The 20,739-nt window shown below is 42.2% G+C and overlaps 1 protein-coding gene across 5 annotated transcripts in view; it reads left to right on the forward strand.

Moving 5' to 3' along the window:
• The first annotated feature begins 1,009 nt into the window (after nucleotides 1-1,009).
• Nucleotides 1,010-20,739, forward strand: part of LOC116987526 (meiosis-specific coiled-coil domain-containing protein MEIOC-like) — a 33,822-nt gene continuing 14,092 nt past the window's right edge. The window contains exons 1-6 of one of the 5 annotated variants that reach the window (XM_033043636.1): nucleotides 4,332-4,461; nucleotides 6,216-6,276; nucleotides 7,306-7,359; nucleotides 15,973-16,061; nucleotides 18,092-18,258; nucleotides 20,082-20,183. In XM_033043636.1, the coding sequence (XP_032899527.1) occupies nucleotides 18,113-18,258; nucleotides 20,082-20,183 (248 nt within the window). In that variant the 5' untranslated portion in view covers nucleotides 4,332-4,461; nucleotides 6,216-6,276; nucleotides 7,306-7,359; nucleotides 15,973-16,061; nucleotides 18,092-18,112. Of the gene's footprint in view, nucleotides 1,079-4,325; nucleotides 4,462-5,849; nucleotides 6,277-7,305; nucleotides 7,360-15,972; nucleotides 16,062-18,091; nucleotides 18,259-20,081; nucleotides 20,184-20,739 lie in introns of those variants that run through there. The other 4 variants (XM_033043646.1, XM_033043654.1, XM_033043627.1 and 1 more) reach the window with 4 other exon arrangements.

Raw genomic sequence — 20,739 nt, forward strand, 5'->3', positions numbered from 1 at the left:
TTTTCACACAGAGTTGGGAGTGTGTGGAATTCTCTGCCACAGAGGGCGGTGGAGGCTGGTTCTCTGGATGCTTTCAAGAGAGAGTTAGATAGAGCTCTTAGGGATAGCGAAGTTAAGGGATATGGAGTGAAGGCAGGAATGGGGTACTGATTGTAGATGATCAGCCATGATCACATTGAATGTCCTACCCCTGCACCTATTGTTTATAAATGAATTAATCCTGGAATTGCTCAGCCAGTGGAGTTCCAGTTTGTATTAAACAGAGGAGTTCTGGAAAGTGGTCAACAAACTGCACATCAGTCTGAAAAGGGGTCCCAATCTGAAACGTCACCTACCCATCTTTTCCAGAGAGGCTGCCTTCTCCAGTCATTTTCTTTTTGTAAAGCAGCATCTGCAGTTCCTAGTATTTACAAATAGCTATGAGTGGGAGAGAAGAGGAGTGAGGGTTATGAGGGTGGGGATGGAGCGGAGGGAATGGGTTGTCGGTTGTCAGGGGAAGAGAGGTGAGGCTCATGGGGTGGGGAGGGAGCGTGTAAAGAAGAGGGGGGGGGGATGAGGATTGCGGAGGGGGAGTGGGTTGTGTTGTAAGGAGTGAGGGGCATGAGGGTGGAGAGGGAGGGGAAAGGGGAGTGGGTTGTGGTGGTGGGTTCTAAGGGGAAGGGGGGAAATGGGGTGAGAGTTTACGGGTGTGGAGTGAGTGGTTTCTAAGGGGAAGGGAGGTGAGAGTTATGGGAGTGGGGAGGGGGTTGTGAGTGAGGTGGGTGGAGAGGGGGCGGGGTGGGTGGGTTGTGAGAGGTGGGTGGAGAGGGAGCGGGGTGGGTGGGTTGTGAGAGGTGAGTGGAGAGGGAGCGGGGTGGGTGGGTTGTGTGCGGTGGTGATGGAAGGATTGCAGCAGGACGGGCAGCACAGGGCTGTGGCGGTGGCGGGCTCCAGGGCGGGCGCGGGAAGGTGCGCGGGTTGCGGCTGGGCGAGGCTTGGCTGCACAATGTGCTCCTTGGCTAGTAGGGACCGAGCAGGTGAGGAGAGCGGGCAAGGTGGTGGCGAGCGCCTGCACACCGGACCCCCGACTCGCTGACGGGTGAGTGAGTGCTGTGGTGGTTCGGGGTAACTTCTGAATGATTTTCTGAGGGGGTCCGGAGAGTGAAATTGTCTTAAAATCGGTCCTTCTTTAGAGTTGTTGCATGTCCGAGAAACTGTTGCACTTGACCAGCAGGTACGAGGTTGTTGCAAATTGTGGAGGGGAGGGGCAAGATGGGTGAGCAAACTGACCCAGGTATGGTGATACATTCATGCTGAGGAAGTGAGAAGGAGTTGGTAGAGTGAGGAAATCATGGTGTTCCGTGTGGCTGCCGTTCTGAATCCTGCAGGTACGTTTCTTGTCCGGTGCCTGAGTTAAGGACATCTCCACACGGCAGGTGCGTGGCTTGAAGTGGGACGTTCTGTTACATAAGAGTTGTTATAGTCCACATTGGAGCGAGTCACGTCAGCCAAAATTGGAGAAAGCATAATGCTGTTTCACAAATACTTTAATAATTGACCTTAAAAGAAAGAGAGTAGGAGAGGTGACCAAAAATTAGCTTGAAAAGTGTTTTTTTTTAAAAAGTAAAGTTATTAGGAGGGACCTGACGGATGTAGTTCCAAAGATTGCTCATAATGACTAGAACGGAATCATGTTTTATACAAATAGAATTAGAGGAGATTTAAGATTGGATAAATGTGCAGACCAGATTAAGGATCCTGTTTGGATGGACCCAGGGGGGACCCAATTTAGGAAGGGGAGAAATAATGGTCGAGGTGGACAGTGTGTAATGTTATACACAGGGGACATTTTGTATTGGAGTTTCTGGAGGATGGTAATGTTATACACCTAGAAGGAGGGGAGACAGTTTGAAGTGTGACTAGAAATGTCCTGCTTGGGGTGAAGCAGCTAGCTCTGCAATATCAGCAATGTCGTGCATCAGTTCCACAGACATAGTCCAATGCACACAATGGGACAGAGGTGAATCGGACAGCACCCAAGCTTATGGAAGGACTGTTCAGAAGCTTGATAACAGAGGGGAAGAAGCTGAGTGTGGTGTACACTTTCAAGCTTCTGTACCTTCTGCTGGAATGAATATCTGGGGTAGGATAAGTCTCTGATTATGTTGGCTGCTTTTCCAAAGCGGCATGAAGTGTAGATGGAGTCAATGGTGGGAGGTCTGGTCTGTGTGATGGACTAGGCTACATTTATAACTCTCTGCAATTTCTTGCGGTCTTGAACAGAGCTGTTCCCAAACCAAGCTGTGATGCAACCTGACAGTATGCTTTCCATTGTGTATCTGTAGAAGTTTGTAAGATTAATTGGGGATGTGCTGAATTTTCTCAGTCTCCTCAGGAAGTACAGGTGTTGGTGCGCCTAATTGGCTGTCGCATTGACATGGCTTGTCCTTGACAGATTGTTGATAATATTAACGCCAAGGGACTTGAAGCTCTTAACCATTCCCACTTGCTGTTTTGGGGGATGTACTCCACCATGCTTCCTAAAGTATTAGCCATCTCTTTTGTCTTGCTGACATTGAGGGAGATTGTTATTGTCCTGACACAATGTTTCTAAGTTCTCTATCTCCTTCTTGTACTCCATTCTGTAATTGTTTGCGATCACACACTTGTTGAAAATAAACATATTTTGTTTATTTTAAATGTGGGCAACGTCAGAACCAGTTCACTTTACATGAGAGGGTGATTGATAATGTCATTGAGTGGTGCTTGAATACCAATCCTGCTCTTAACATTAGCAGGAGCAAGGAAAGTACATTGTTGGAAAATAGTGCCACTGTAGAAGATCTTGATTAATGATCTTGATTAAATTGTGCAGCAAGCTCAATGGGCTGAATGGTCTACTTTTAAGTTTATTGTTTCTGGACACTAAAGACTTTTACACAGTTTCTAAACAATTTGTTAATGGAAGATAAGGATTTCTAAATGTCCTCAATGTTTTAACCTGGCAAACGATTCGTGGCTACATTTCTAATTTGATATCTGTCCAGATTACGAACAGTTGACATGAACGGATCCCAGCAGTAATCTGGGTCGAAACGTTGCCTATTTCCTTCGCTCCATAGATGCTGCCTCACCCGCTGAGTTTCTCCAGCATTTTTGTCTACCTTCGATTTTCCAGCATCTGCAGTTCCTTCTTAAACAGTAATCTGGGGAGGATTGGCACTGCATTTCCCCCAAATTTTTTACCAAAAAATGTAGTTACATAATATAGCGTATAATCTTTGACATTCTATTTCCCAAACGCTTCGATGTTTTAATATCGAAAGATGAAAATAACAAATCTAGAGACTAGGAAGATTGGCAAATACTAAAACATTTTTGAAACTAAATTAGATATTGCTGGAAATACTCAGCACATTAGTTCGATTCCTCAAATGGTTGTTGCCGTTAGATGGCAACCCTTTATTTTTCAACGGGTGCTGCCCAATCAATGGATAGTGGTTCCATCATATTAAATTCCCACGTCCGAGATATTTTGGTGCTGGTAATCATAGATATCATCCCACAATTTTCACACAAAGGGTGGTGTATGTGTGTGGAACAAGCTGCCAGAGGAGGTAGTTGAGGCTGGGACTATCACAACATTTAAGAAACAGTTAGCCAGGTACATGGATAGGACTAGTTTGGAGGGAAGTGGACCAAACATAGGCAGGTGGGACTAGCGTAGCTGGGACAGGTTGGCCGGTGTGGGCAAGTTGGGCCAAAGGGCCTGTTTCCACACTATCACTCTATAGCTATAATTGAGCTTTAGTTTTAAATTTTAACGCAATGCCTATGAATATTGTTTTCTCTAACTTCAAGTAACCCCCTGCATTCCCTCTCTCTCCAACCCTCCCCTCACCCAAGTCACACCAGCTTTTCGTTCTCATCTAGCTACAGCTAACAATGGCCTGTTTCATTTATCAGTTATTTTATGCATATCCTTCATTCATTTCGCAGTGAAGTAGACAAAGTGTTTAAGAAGGAAACTTCATTCATTTGTTCCACATCATCGTCTATATCTCTCGTCCCCATTCCCCCTGACTTTCAGTCTGAAGAAGGGCCTCGACGCAAAACGTGGCCCACTCCTTCTGTCCAAAGCTCCTATAGCGGAGCCTCTGCTATAGGATCTTTGCTTCTGTCCAGAGCATTGATGCTGCCTGTCCCGCTGGGTTACTGTCTGCTATTTTGAGTCTGTCCACGATTGGAAACGCGGGCCGCATTGGGAGGGAGGGAGGGAGGGAGGGTGCACCGTGACGTCGCTCCGCAGGCAGGATCACCATCCATCCATCCATCCATCCATTTCCTGTGTGTGGGGTTGAACGTGCATTTCCTGTTAGCAACCCAGAGGGTTTAGAACTAATGGCGACTCTTTTCCTTGGCTCTGTACGCAAATGGACGTCGCGAACTGAGGCGACTTAAATACAATTGATCGCAACTTAAGTGAGTAAACGCGTAACGTAGAAGACGACGTAGAGATTTTCTCTTGTTCCTCAGCCAGAAAACACAATAACATGCGTAGTAAAGGTTGCGTCAACGTCGACCGAGAAACCAACACAACTGCAAATGTCTAATTTGTCCAAAGCGCTTGAACTCTCAACTTATTGAAGGCAGGACTTTTTTTAAATCATATCTGGCACAGTTTTTTTTAATGGATTCGGTTTTCAAGACGTCTGCCAATTGGTCGAATAACAACGTAAAATAATTATCTCGATTCAAGTCGCCTTAAATATGATTAAGAATGTGTGTGTTTTAACCCCCCCTCTCCCCCAACAATTTGCGGCTCATTCCATGTAAATAATACGCAAAGTCATGTTTATCGCTAGCCACACACGTCAATTAATTGAATATCAGTTTGAAATTAGTCAGGAGGAGCGGTATTGGTGCACCTGTTAACATACAACTTTGTGAAAGTAGATTGGTAGAATGCAGTTTTCTTACAAGATTTTTCAGGATAGATGTGCTACTGAGATTAGAACGTCCTTAATTAAACAAGCATTCACAAATAGTTTTCACTATAATCTTGTATTTCCTGGGTCTGTTCACAATTTTAAGACCTCAAAATTCAGTGTATATGCTTGTAATGTAACTTGTTATGTGGTTTAATTCCATTTGAGTTTTCAGTACATTTTAGAAACTACATTTTTCAGAAATGGATGTCAGGGGAACTTTTAGCCCTTGACACACTTTCCTCAATACACAAGGTTATGGCTGGTCACCTCAATTATGTTCATATATGTTTAACCAACATTTGAGTAGCATAGATGTTGGGTAGAAAAATGGAATTCAGATAAAGGCTGTACAACTTAATACACCTCAACTCTTCAGAAGGTAATTTTTCTTTCACAGATCCAAAGTGAATGGACAACGCAACAGTTATCCATATTGAACCCTGACTTTTGTTTCATCCACACATAGCTTGGCTGTCTCTTTTTTATGCCCATCAACACATCTAACTGTTCCACTGCAGTTAGCAAACACTTGCATTGTTTTATAACTCTTTGGCACAGAATAACACAATTCAACCCAATGTCGCCTCACAGAGCAATCACATTCTGCCACTAATTTCCAGCACACTGTATTCTCCCCACAGTCCCTGCAATTCCCTCCAGATTCAAGAATGTACCTACTACACATTGTGGTGTTTTAAAGTAGCCAATTTGCCTTAACAACCTGCACGCCTTCAGGATGAGCAAATACACTGGAGCACAGAGGAAACCCAAACGGTCTACTAGCTGTGCCACTGTGCCTTCATCCTGATTCATTAAATTATTGTGGTTAAATCTTGTCCATGGGCAGGAAACTAATGTGAAATAAATGTGAAATCAATCATCTCCCCCCCACCCTCCATTCTTCCCTGAAGATGGAACCCATGAAAACATGCAGTAAGACCTGGATAACTTTCAGCCATTGCCTGAGATTTTGCAAGAAGTATCAGACATTGAGCTACTGCCACGAAATATAATCTAACTTTTATATGAACCTTCAGGGTCCATCTGTCATGTAGAAAATTAGAAGAGCAAGCAGTATTTCCTCCTAAATCTGTATCTGTCACCTATGAAGGAGTCATAGGTCCAATTCACCCATGCGAGGCAAGATGTCTGTTGCCCCGTTTGGCCTATATCCCTCTAAAACTGCCCCATCTATTTATCTGTCTAAATGCCTTTTCAATGATGTAATTGTTCCCACCTCTACAGCTTCTCTGACAGATCATTCCATATACGCAACAACCACTGTAAGGAAAAACTTGCTCCTTGGGTTCCATTTAAAAAAAAATCCCTCTCACCTTAAACCTATGCTTTTTAGTTTATGACTCCTACCTGAGGAAAAAGACTGACCATCCACTTAACTACGCACCACATGATTTTATACTTCATAAGGTCATCTGTCAACCTTTAATCCTCCAATGAACTCAGTCCTAGCCAATGACGTGTACAGTTGTAACATGACGTCCTAACCCCTATAATCAGTACCCTGTCCTATGAGCCAAAGTGGTCCATATGCCTTCTTCACCATCCTGTCAACCTGTGTTGCCACTTTTCAGGGAATTATGTACCTGAACCCCTAGGTGTCTCTGTTCTACACCACTCTTCAGGGCCCAACCATTTGCTAAGTAAATCCAGCCTGATTTATCTTTACAAAATGCAAGACCTCACACTTGTCACAGTTAAATTCCATTTGCCATTTCTTATCCCAGTCCCTAGTTCACCTAAATCCTGTTGTAATTTTAGATAACCTTCGACGATGTCCACCATTGATTTTGGTGTCATTTGGAAACCATATTAACAACATTGTCATCCAAATTGTTAATATAGATGACTAACAACAGTAGACCCAGAACTAATCCCTGCACCGGGTCATTGTGGACAGCATACACTGCCCCGCTCATCCACTGCCCTGCTCAATTCTCTTGGTCAGCGTTTCCAAAGAAAAGCACTCTAATTTGAGGGGCACAATTTTTCATACACACATTCAAGTTGATTATCGCTGATGAGTCCTTGCCTTTCCAAATGCTGGTAGATTCTGTTCCTCGGAGTCCCCTCCAACTTATGTTGGGTTCACTGGCTTATAGATCCCTGATCTGACCTGGCAGCCCTTTAATAAAGGTGCATTATTAACTCCCAATCTTCCAAAATTTCACCCGTAGCTAAAGATAATGCAAATTATCTGCCTACTTCTGCAATTTCTTTACTGGCTTCCCACAATGCCCTTGGACATACTTAATCATGCATACGGGCTTTCCAATCTTCAATGCTCAGGTCGGGATCTTTCTTCAGATGGTAGGAGAGGTGAATGATCGAAGAGAGGTGGTGGGAGAATCTAAAGCCTGGCAAGTGTTAGGTTGATAGAGGTGGGCGGGGTGGGGGTTGGAATGCAGACGGTTGGACAAAGACCAGTGACGAAAAGACAAAAGGCTGCGTGATAAGGAGAGAAGAGATGTGAAATCAGTAAAAGGATATGTGGAAGAGGATGGGATGGGGGGTGGGGTAGTTTTCCATCTAGTCTCTCTTCCTCCTCTCGGAAATGGACAATTCTTGCAAAAATGCCATTCCCAACTCTCAATTTCTCTGTCTTTGCCACATCTGCTCACAAGATGCGGATTTTAACACCTTTCAAAAGTAAAATGTGGTTTCACCACTGTTTTCGTAGATGGATCCCTCACCCGCATGTTCTCTGTATCCCCCCTCCCCTTAGTTCTGTTCTTGCTTCCCCATTTCCTGACTCCCCTCTCACCCCTACACGGAACAAATATAGAGTTTTGTGCAGGAAAGAACTGCAAATGCTGGTTTAAATTGAAGGTAGACACTAAATGTTGGAGTAACTCAGTCTGTAGAAGGGTCTCGACCCGAAACGTCACCCATTCCTTCTCTCCAGAGATGCTGCTTGTCCCGCTAAAGATAGAGTTTTACTGGTCTTTACCATTCACCCCACCAGCTTCAAGCACATAATTCTCCGAAATTTCCACCACGTTTAATGTGATAATGCCACCAGTCACATCTTCCCATCCCCACCGCTTTCCTCCGTCTGCAACTCCTTGGTTCACTCACCTGTTCCTACACAAACCCTCCCTTCCTCTGGTACTTTCACCTGTATTACAGGTTGTAACTACAAGAGGTGTATCACCTGCCTCTCTACCTCCTCCCTTGCATCCATCTAGGGACCCCAGCAGCCTTTCCAGGTGAGACAGATTCGCATCCTCTAACTTAATCTACTTCAGTGCTTCTGATGTGGCCTCTTTTACATTGTCGAGATAAAGCATAGACTAGGTAACGATTTTGTTGAATACTTGTGGCTGATCCAACGCCTGTTCGACCTCCCCTTTGCTAGCTATTTTAATTCCCCTTTCCATTCCCACACTGACCTTTCTTTCTTTCTTCCCACTACCCATTGCCAGAGTGAGGCCACATGCATACTGGCGAACCAGCACCTCACATACCGCTTGGATACCTTGCAACCCAATGGTATAAACATGGAATATTTCAATTTTAGGAAACTAAACAACAAACATCACCCGTTCCCCTCCCCTCTTTTCCATATGTCACACTTGGATGCACATCAATCTCTTCCACAATCCATCTTCCCTGTCCACTTCTATCTTTTTCCCGTTCACTGGCTTCACATTTCACACCTCTTCCCTCCTTATCTCACAGCCTTTTGTCTGTTCATCCCTGGCCTTTGTCCAACCATCTGCCAATCCAATTCTCCTCATCTGCTTCAACCAATCACTTGCCAGACTTCTCTTCCAGCTTTCACCCCCACAACAATCGGCCTGAAGAAGGGTCCCAATACGAAACATCACCTATCCATGTTCTGAGATGTTGCCTTTGTGTCTTTGTTGCACTTTGTGTCTTTTTAAAAATGTAAACCAGCATCTGCAGTTCCTTGTGGCCACTAATTACCTTCAAAGTCCTTTCAATGCCCTGAGGTCATATATTTTCCCTCTTTCCCCCCCTCCACATCCTCACCCCCAAACCATACATACATTGTTATGAAAATGGACAATTTAGATGTTTGTGTTCAAGAAGGAACTGCAGATGCTGGAAAATCGAAGGTACACAAAAATGCTGGAGAAACTCAGCGGGTGCAGCAGCATCTATGGAGCAAAGGAGATAGGTAACGTTTCGGACCAAAACCCTTCTTCCTTAGATGTTTGATGTTTTGTGATTCTTAAACTCCTGAGTTGCATCATCCCTGGAGATTTTCTTTCGTTTTGAGATCTTCTGGTTTATTGGAGTTTGTTGAGAATAAAGAAACAATATGTATACTCTGTAGATTATTTCTAATTGCAATAGCTTAATGTATGCAACTAGCTTCCTATCAATAGAAAATAAAAAAATATATAAACCATACCTATTGCAGTTCATCAACTGCCATGATCAATATTGACTCCTAACTATTCAATTGTATGGGCATTCTGTTTATTTACTGCACCATTTGTTTACTCTTTTGCACTGCCTTACATGTAGAGTCATAGAGTCTCACAGCGTGGAAACAGGCCTTTTGGCCCAACTAGCTCACACCGGCCAACATGTCCCATCTACACTAGTCCCACCTGCCTGCATTTGGGCCATATCCCACTAAACTGGTCCTATCCATGTACATGTCTAAATCTATCTATATAACTAAAAGTCTCATCTTGACCATTTCCTGTCTGCGCTGTATATTTATTTTAGAAAAAACGCTATATTATACCGCTGTGATTTTTGGCCATCTTACTCACAGTCCTCCCCTGCTGAGGCAGCCCTGAGGATTTTTCAGATCGATGAAAAATAAAAAAGTTATGAATGTTTAAAAAATCTTAAGATCAGCAAATTGGTCCTCTCGCCTGTCAATCACCATGATGAAGGTAACGCCCCTTACAGGGGGCCAGGAGTATAAAGCCCAAATGGTATGAAATTGCATTTGAATTTGGTGGCCTGCACTCTGCTTGAAAGGGTATGAAATTGCATTTGAATTTGGTGGCTTGCACTCTGCTTGAAAGGGTATGAAATTGCATTTGAATTTGGTGGCCTGCACTCTGCTTGAAATGAAATTTCAAGGAATAGCCGTGAGTGAACTGCCAGCTCACCAGCCGTGAGTCAATCAACTGCCAGCCCACCAGCCGTGAGTGAGTGAACTGCCAGCCCACCAGCCGTGAGTGAGTGAACTGCCAGCCCACCAGCCGTGAGTGAGTGAACTGCCAGCCCACCAGCCCTGAGTGACTGAACTGCCAGCCCACCATCCCTGAGTGAGTAAGTTGCCAGCCCACCAGCCCTGAATGACTGAGCTGCCAGCCCACCAGGCCTGAGTGACTGAGCTGCTAGCCCACCAGGCCTGAGTGACTGAGCTGCCAGCCCACCAGGCCTGAGTGACTGAGCTGCCAGCCCACCAGGCCTGAGTGACTGAGCTGCCAGCCCAAGAATCCATTTGGTTCACAATGTCTATACTTGCCCTCTGGAAACCAGTCCCTTCGGCCCACAACACCCATACTAGCGCTCCTGAAAGCTTCCCCCACTGGCCATCAATATTGGAATTGGTGGAGAGGTGGAATATTGTGTTTGGGGACCAGCCCTCCCGTGTGAACATGGAACCCCACTTCGTCTAGTGTTCCTTAAATGTTGCGATAGTAGCTGCTTCAACGATCTCCTCTGGCAGCTCGTTCCGTATACTTACTACTCTTTGCGTGAAAACGTTACCCCTCGGGCTCCTATTAAATCTTTCCCCCCTCGCCTTAAACCTATGTCCCCTGGTTCTTGATTCCCTTTCTGTGGGCAAGAGACTCTGTGCATCTACCCGATCTATTCCTCTCATGATTTTGTACACTAAGATCACCCATCATCCTGCGCTCCAAGGAATAGAGACCTAGCCTGCTCAACCTCTCCCTATAGCTCGGGCTCTTGCATCCTGACAACATTCTCGTAAATCTTCTCTGCACCCTTTCCAGCCTGACATGGTGCCCAAAACTGAACACAATATTCTAAATACGACCTCGCCAACATCTTATATAACTGCAACATGACCTCCCAACTTCTATACTCAATGCTCTGACTAATGAAGGCCAATATGCCAAAAGCTTACTCCTTAGTTCCTGAAACTCCTCCAGGGATACACTTGATCCCAGCTGCCTATATCTGTATCATGCCTCCTTTTTTCTCTTGACCAAAGCCAACCTCCCTCATCCAGACTTCCTTACGTTTGCCTGCCCTGACCTTTACTCTTACAGGGACGTGCATGTCCTGAACAATTGTCAGCAGACTTTTAAAATCATTCCACTTTTCCATCAAACAACCTTCTCCAATCAACTTGAGCGAGATCCTGTCCCATACCCTCAAAGTTGGCCTTAACCCAATTTAGCATTTTAACTCGGCAGCCCGCTCCGTCCCTATCCATAATTATCTTAAACCTAATGGAACAGTGGTCGCTGGTCCCAAAGGGCTCATCCACGATGTATGGTATGATTTACTGTATAGCACGCAAAGCAAAGTATTTTGACAATAATAAACTAAAACGAATACCATTCATGACTGACCTCAATCTTTTTTTCAGTAATGTTGTGGCAGGAAGCCTTGACATGGAGACAATTCATACAAGCACTGGCTTAATTAGCTCACATTGTTGTCTAGGTGTTTGTATTTTCCTTTAGTAAATTCAAGGCTTATTTGGATTTGGTTTCATCTTTTCAAATCGTTGGATTAGATGATAACTGGTTGTTGCTTGGCACAAGCATTGCTGCGCTCTGTTTTGACACCTAGTCTGTAACCTAGGACATCGGGTTGCTACCTGCAGTTAAACAAGACACAAACTTTTAATTGTGTGTTTATTTATTTTAGACTATGTAATCTAAAACTATAAATCAGGTAAAATTTCAAATTGAACATTATAACAATTTTGAAACAACTCTTGGTCAATTTACTTGAACAATTAGGTCTCTACTGTTTATCCCTCTCCAGAAATAAACACAATCTCAGTTCACATTTCAGTGCATTATTAAGAGAATGCTGCAATCTATGACGTATTGAACTGATCCTTTCCTCTCTTTCGGGTAAAAGTTTCCATTATGCCATTTAAAAAAATGTTCTGAAGGATAATTATCTACTGCCAACTAAATGATTGAAACCTATCTTTTCCTTCGCTCCATAGATGCTGTCTCACCCGCTGCGTTTCTCCAGCATTTTTGTCTACCTATTGAAACAAATTATCTGTTTAAGAAAGAACTGCAGATCTGGAAAAATCGAAGGACTGGGAAAATGGACAAGGAAACAAAGAGTAGGGATTAACGGGTCCCTTTCATAATGGCAGGCAGTGACTAGTGGGGTACCGCAAGGCTCGGTGCTGGGACCGCAGCTATTTACAATATATATATCAAATATATATCAATGATTTGGATAAAGGGATTCAAAGTAACATTAGCAAATTTGCAGATAACACAAAGCTGGGTGGCAGTGTGAACTGTGCTATGAGAATGCAAGGTGATTTGGACAGGTTGGGGGAGTGGGCAGATGCATGGCATTTGAAGTTTAATGCGGATAAATGTGAGGTTATCCACTTTGGTAGCAAAAACAGGAAGGCAGATTACTATCTAAATGGCGTCAAGTTCGGAAAAAAGGGAAGTACAACGGGATCTGGGGGTCCTTGTTCATCAGTCTATGAAAGTAAGCATGCAGGTACAGCAGGCAGTGAAGAAAGCGAAGGGCATGTTGGCCTTTATAACAAGAGGAATCGAATATAGGAGCAAAGAGGCCCTTCTGCAGTTGTACAGAGCCCTAGTGAGACCACACCTAGAGTATTATGTGCAGTTTTGAAGGAGATGGAAAGATGTGACCAGTGGTAGGATCCCATTGGAGGTGGTGAAAATGTCAGAGGATTATATGTTGTATGCGACAGCTGATGGGGTGGAAGGTGAGGACAAGAGGGACTCTGTCCTTGTTACGAGTAGGGGGATGGGGAGTAAGAGCGGAGCTGCGAGATATAGAGGAGACCCTGGTGAGAAGAGGGGAACCCCCATTCCCTAAAGCATGAGAACATCTCCGATGCCCTGGTATGGAACATCTCATCCTGGGTGCAGATGCGGCGTAGACGGAGGAATGGGCGTAGGGGATAGAGTCCTTACAGGAAGCAGGGTGGGAATTATCTGGTTATTGTTCCATTGCTGTTCAGATTTGCGTGTGAAATTGGCTGCCATTTTTCTTTAGTTTTGAAATTAACTGCATTTTTGAGGTATTCTATTCAATGAAGTATTTTAGGATGTTTTGAGAAACATGCTGCAGAAATGTAATTTTCTCGTAGTTTATAAAGAACTATGTTAAGTTACAAAACAAATTTAAAGAGTACAGAGCATAATTTTTAAAAATTGATTCCACTTGTCTAGGCATTTAAAATAATCGATTCCTCTTCTGGGCATCATTGTGAGAGCAAATCTGACTAATTGATAATATTCTGTTTCAGTTTATTAGATTGGACTATTGCATTGAATGTTTGTTAAAATACACCTGAATTTATAAACCACTAAAATATTATGCATTCTCTGGCTTTAAATTGGATTCATTCACATTAAAAGCACTGTATGTTTTGAAGAGTTTGCATTAATTTCCCGTTGAAGTACCATTATTTTGAAATAGGTCCGAGCACTTCCAACTTCAATTCACTTCTATGAGATTGTATGGGAAATGTGACAGGAAATTGACAGTGAAGTCACTAATATGCATGATGACCAGCAGAAATCAGAAAACTCTGATTTAAAGTATTGAGTCTTTGGGATTTAACAATTGAAGCTCACCAACTTTGCTAGTACTATTAAAACATTTATTTATTCCTTTCCATGAGCAGAACTATGCAATGTTGATTGGGCTAGGACTTTGCTGCATCTGAATTCAGTGCCTATGTTGTTTCTGTGCAGTTGGTTGTTTTTTTCTCTTTCTCATCGTGGTGTAATGATGCAGCACTCAAGTTGCCAAACTGGCAATTCTGAGATAAAATAAAAAAACTGCTGCAGATATTCAGCCAATCAGGAGAGAGAAACCTATGTTAATGTTTAAGGTGAATGATCTTGGCTTAAAACTAGGATAAGTTAGAAAATCACTTTTCTGAAACATGGTTAAGACTTGAAGTGAACAAAGGGAATGTTTTGAGGGGTGCTGACAAAAAGCGAGTGAATAAAACAAGTTGTAGCACCAGCTGAGAGAGGGTGATGAACACTCGTTAATTCTCTGCGACTTAAGCAGCTGATCTGTCTGGAGGTGCAACTGGTGAGAGATGATTTAAAACAGGAGAGAACAAATATCTCCAAGTTTGCGGATGACACTAGGCTGGGGGGCAGTGTTAGCTGTGAGGCGGATGCTAGGAGACTGCAAGGTGACTTGGATAGGCTGGGTGAGTGGGCAAATGTTTGGCAGATGCAGTATAATGTGGATAAATGTGAGGTTATTCATTTTGGTGGCAAAAACAGGAAAGCAGACTATTATCTAAATGGTGGCCGACTAGGAAAAGGGGAGATGCAGCGAGACCTGGGTGTCATGGTACACCAGTCATTGAAAGTGGGCATGCAGGTGCAGCAGGCAGTGAAGAAAGCGAATGGTATGTTAGCTTTCATAGCAAAAGGATTTGAGTATAGGAGCAGGGAGGTTCTACTGCAGTTGTACAGGGTCTTGGTGAGACCACACCTGGAGTATTGCGTACAGTTTTGGTCTCCAAATCTGAGGAAGGACATTATTGCCATAGAGGGAGTGCAGAGAAGGTTCACCAGACTGATTCCTGGGATGTCAGGACTGTCTTATGAAGAAAGACTGGATAGACTTGGTTTATACTCTCTAGAATTTAGGAGATTGAGAGGGGATCTTATAGAAACTTACAAAATTCTTAAGGGGTTGGACAGGCTAGATGCAGGAAGATTGCTCCCGATGTTGGGGAAGTCCAGGACAAGGGGTCACAGCTTAAGGATAAGGGGGAAATCCTTTAAAACCGAGATGTGAAGAACTTTTTTCACACAGAGAGTGGTGAATCTCTGGAACTCCCTGCCACAGAGGGTAGTCGAGGCCAGTTCATTGGCTATATTTAAGAGGGAGTTAGATGTGGCCCTTGTGGCTAAGGGGATCAGAGGGTATGGAGAGAAGGCAGGTACGGGATACTGAGTTGGATGATCAGCCATGATCATATTGAATGGCGGTGCAGGCTCGAAGGGCCGAATGGCCTACTCCTGCACCTAATTTCTATGTTTCTATGTTTCTAAATGATTGAACTGCGAGATATTAAACATTGCAGATGCCTTGAATCTAAAATAACAGAATATTGGGAATATCTATCATTCTGTTGTTTTAGAATCTGTGCAAGGAGTCTTATAGGGTAGACGCCTTTCCTTGAAACAAGTCAGTTTTAATACAAACTATAAAGACTAGTTGTGGGTATTGTGAAATCATTATTGAACGTTGGAATGTGCCAAGTCGGAAGATGAAATGTTACTCAAGTTTCCATTGGGCTTCATTGAATAAGTGCATGAAGCCAGACATGCTGGAGTGGGAATGAAATAATGTGACAGGCACCTGGAAGCTCAGATCTGGAATTTGAAAAAGACTAGAAGACGACATTGAAGCAGGTTCATTCTTATGGTCTAAAGGCAAAAACATCCTTATAGCTTTCACAGATGTAGGTAAAATTCAATTTCTTATCAGCTTCTTATTCTTATCGAGTCAACATACAAGATTAGAAGTTGTTCAGCCAGAGCTGAACACACTTCTCGGCATCTGCACAATGGTGTCTGTCTTGCACTTCTTGTGCGTGGCGGTGGAAAGATTGGTGGAAACAGGGTCGTGACGTGAACGCTCTTTCCTTGACCCCCTAGTCAGCTAATACACATGGAATTCTTGAGTTAACATTAGTGTTGGTAAGACTTATATAACATGCCATAGTTATTAACTTATACATTTTAATTTCCATCTTTAACAAGGCCAACTAAAAATCTGTAACTCTTTGGGTCTACAGCAATGGTACTGATGAGATAAAAGGTTCTGAGTTTCTCAGTAAGAAGGTGATCAACTTGGCCCCCCCCCTTCAGTCATTAATAGCTGCAGGTCAGTAAGTTATCATTTGTGTCATAACTTGCAAAGCTGGCTTTAAATTGAAGAGAATGATGCATCATTTTGTGTTGTTGCCTTCCAAATCTTGTTGAAATACGCAAATTATTTTATCTCTTTGTTTCTGAGATCTGCAGTCTCTTGTATCTCCAAAGAGGATTTATACAGTTTTGTTATGTGAAAGATAAACAGAAAATAGTTTGTACCAATCAAATGTTGCTTAGAATTAACAGGTTATTGCCTTGCATTATTTTCTCTGACTAGAAATTCTGTTGGTATGTTACTAGACACATCAATCTCAACAGAACTTCAAAAAAGGTGCGTAGTAATCGTGGATTACCAACCACAGCACTCGCTCGTTTGTTACGCTAAACACCATTTGGGTGACGGCACCCAAGTTAGATAAAACGCAGATGTTCTTGGATGGTTCTTTGCAATTAGTTAATTTAAACAGAATCTCATGCCTGACTATAACAACTGTGATGCCTCCAAATATTTTCAAACTTAATAAAATAAAGAAGATGAAAGATGTTACTACTGTCAGAACAAGGAGGTGCATATATGGACATTGCTTGGTCACGGTAGAGTCAGAGTATGTTATCCATTTCAAGATGGTACTAGATATATTTTTGACAGAACTTGTACAATTATAAGAGCAGTATTTTGTTGACTCAGTATTTTGTGTCTCTCAGTCTGAAGAAAGGTCTCGACTGGAAACGTTACCTATTCCTTTTCTCCAGAGATGCTTCCTGACCTCCTGAGTTATTCCATCAGTTTGTGTTAACTCTCAATCTGAAGAAGGGTGTCGACCCGAAATGTCACCTATCCCTTTTCTCCAGAGATGCTGCCTGACCCACTGAGTTACTCCAGCACTTTGTGTTTATTTCCCGCAAAATTTAAATTAGCTTTGGTTTGTTCCTGCGCTGTGATACTTTTTATAATAAAATCCTCTGAGTAGTTTTACATTCAAATATGTTCCAAATTCTGAAACGGTGCAAAGAATCACATCAAATTTAACATAATCTAGTGTTAGTAACAGGAAAAGCTGATTCATTCTTTAAAGCCTTTACTAAGTTTGTTGGAAAATTATTTCTTTATGGCATTTCTTTTTGGATTATATTCTTGAATTATTTTATACACAGTACAAAATACCATAAAATCAAATGGAAGTAATTTTCAAGGATTTTTTTGAGGAGGTCAACATAGGGAAAGTGGGAGGGGGTGGGGTGTCAATGCACTGGTGGATCAAGGCTGCCTAGTAGGCAGCAGTTAATGTGTGCCATGACCAAGTTTTCAAAGCACTTCATGATGGTGGAGCTGGACCTTACCCTTAACATCTTTCAGTTTGACTCCTCCCATTTCCTCCAAATACAAGGCGTAGCTATGGGCATGCGCATGGGCCCAAGCTATGCCTGCCTCTTTGAAGGGTACGTTGAACAATCTTTGTTCGAGGCGTACCATGGCCCTATCCCCAAACTCTACCTATGCTACATCGACGACTCTTGTACCTCATGATGGTGGATATCAGAGAAACTAATTGGTAGTCATTAAGGTATGCTACCGTGCTTTTCTTTGACAGCAATAGAGAGATGTGGTCGCAAAAGAGAATACAGAAGAGATTCACCAGGTTGTTGCCTCAAATTGAGGGCTGTAACTATAAGGAGAGATTGGTAGACTGGGTTTCGTCATAGTGGAATATCAGAGGCTGAAAGCTGACCTTAAAGGTTTATACAACTGTGGGGGATAGATAGTCAGAATGTGTCTCCTTGAGTATGGGAGTCTAGAGGGAATAGGTCTGGTGTGAATCTGGCTTTCAATCTGCAGTAATTAATACATTTTGTAATAATTTTCAAATTTCCAAGTTGCCATTTTTAAATGAGTACATGTAAGTGTTCAAATTATGCAAGATATCTCTGATGATGACCTTGTATTGAAAGAATGTGTATTGATTTGTTGATTTATTGCCATAACTGAAAAATAAATAAATAGATACTTTAATAATCATAATCTATTTGATTGTCCACCAGGTACATTTTTAAGAGTGTAACATGGAACAGCAAATGTTCTCAACTTCTCTGTTGAATGGCATTGGCAATACTACACCTGTGGATCCGTCGATCTTGTACAACAATTGGTCTGTGTTTGCTGATGATGGCATACCTCCAGCTGCTTTTCATGATGGTCCGAAACAGAGGTAAGACACAGGCGAGAAACAAAGCCGTTTAAAATCTTCAGACTTTGCTGTGTATTAGAAGCATTTAATTTTACCGTTACCGCGTCGTTTTTTCGAGAAGATGTGATTACACACGAGCAAACACACGTACACACAGACACAGACACACAAATAAATACACATCCAAGATCAGACTTTTAATAGGTACTAGACCAAGTGCAGACCAAGTTGGGTCTGCTCCCCAACGCAACCGTCCCCTACCCGTAGCCCCCACGGGAGGCGTGATCCTCCAACTCAACCAGCTGCCGAAGGTAAGATTCGAGCACTCCTCAGCAAAGATCGTAGCTCGTGAGCCTCCCTCAGCACTGGAGTTGAAAAAAAATCCCAATCCTCAATTGCAATACCAATTGACCCTCCCCCTCCTGTCCTGCTGTCTGTACGCAGTTCGTATGTTCTCCCCGTGACCTGTGTGGGTTTTCTCCGAGATCTTCGGTTTCCTCCCACACTCCAAAGACGTACAGGTATGTATGTTAATTACCTTGGTAAATGTAAAAATGTTCCCAAGTGGGTGTAGAATAGTGTTAATATGTGGGGATCGCTGGTCAGCGGGGATCCGGTGGGCCGAAAGGGCCTCTAAACTAAATTAAAAATAGCTTCCCTAGCACTGATATGAGGCTCACCACCCTATCATTTCATGGATTGACTCTATTTCCCTTCTTGAACAATGGAACAACATTGGCTACTCTCCAGACACCCAGGACCTTCCTTCTGTCTCTGTAGCGAGAGAGAAGGTGTGTAAAACAGAACTGCAGATGCTGGTTTACACCCAAGATAGACACAAAATAAAGGTCTTTGGCAAAAACCCAGCAAACTTCTCTCTTGCCTCTCTCAATAACCTGGGATAGATCCCTTCAAGCCCTGGAGGCTTATTCAATTTAATGATCTTCAAGGGCCAAATATTGGCACCGATCTTGAAATTTCCTAGTATATTATTATACCACATTTCATTCTTCATCTTCCTTCTTAGCAGTTGTTACAGTTGCACCCTTTTGTATCCAGTTCCCATCCAGTGTTGATTATTATCTCCAATCATCCCTTTTCCCTGAACCACATACCATTTGCAAATTCTTGCTTGACCCCTTCCCAGCTTTCTTCCCTCAACTACATCAGTTTGTAGAAGGGTCTAGACCAGAAACATTGTCTGCCCTTATCTCTCCACATACGCTGCCTGGCCTGCTGAGTTCTTCCAGCACTTTTGGTTTTTGATACTTCAGTAGATTGTAAATTGAGTTACAAGTAGGAACACATTTTTACATGACATAGTTAAACTTAATCATTGAAAAACATCAATAGTGTAAAGCCTAACAAATGATATTGACTCAAAATAAATATTCGGTAATATAAGAATATTCAGTAATATAACAATATAAGAAATTGAGTTTTCAGTTTTATTGTGAGCTAGAATAATGAATTGCAATGATCTTTTCTGATCCTGGAAATTTCTCCAGTGCAAAACAAAAGTCTGGATTTCCTGGGGTGATATTCTGAAAATGTGAAGTTTTAATTTTCTATTTGTTTACAATCATATGAACTAAATTTCTAGTTCAGATTCAAATTAATTCATTGTCATATGCATGAGAGTGCAATTAAATTACTTGTTCGCATAAAGTTTACAGAGATAATATTATACAGTAATGATGCCAACAATAAATGCAATAAATACAAACAGAACAATGAATAGAAAGATTAATGCAACAATAAATATACCAATGAATGCAACATAGACTGGGAATTCATTTTAATAAATGTGTAGATGTACGGTAAAATAAGTGTTTTCATTTCAGAGCCCAGCTTAATTTATCAGATTCGGGAAATACTCCTGATTTATTTGGACTGGTCTCCAGCATACTTGATGAGCCTGAAAAACCAGAATCATTTTCTGATTGGTAAGCTGACTATAGATTTACATTAATTTAAAATTCAATGTTTGATGTTTGCTATTTATAGGCTGAAATAGTATTATATTTAGTCTGACTTCAAAGCTCTAAAAAATATAATGAAATTTTAGAGGGGGCAAATGGGAAAACGCTAGATTTTTAATTAGCACTTGTATTAACGTGCAAGAAAAAAAAAATATGTACTGAAGTACATCTTTGTTCTTGCAATGCTGTGGATAGTGTTCTGTTGCTACTGATTAGACTTTAGTGTTGCAATGGAGATAAAATTGTCAGTATTTGCTGTTATTATTTTATACGTGGTGGCATAGGTATATATGCAGTGATCATTTAATTGCAGTGATGTCCACAAGCTTTGGGGTCTTTGCTGGTGTATTCAACACTGGTGGTGGCAGTTTGCTTAGTACCTATTCTTTTAAATGCTCTAGGGTCTGAATTGGTTCTATTATATGTATTAATGCATTTGTGAGGTATGCCAACACCCTTATTGGGAAGAATGTTAGCTGATGTTTCATCAATGATCACAGAACATAGAATAACAAAAACA

This window comes from Amblyraja radiata, chromosome 2 (assembly GCF_010909765.2).
Source record: "Amblyraja radiata isolate CabotCenter1 chromosome 2, sAmbRad1.1.pri, whole genome shotgun sequence".
NCBI classification, from domain to species: domain Eukaryota; kingdom Metazoa; phylum Chordata; class Chondrichthyes; order Rajiformes; family Rajidae; genus Amblyraja; species Amblyraja radiata.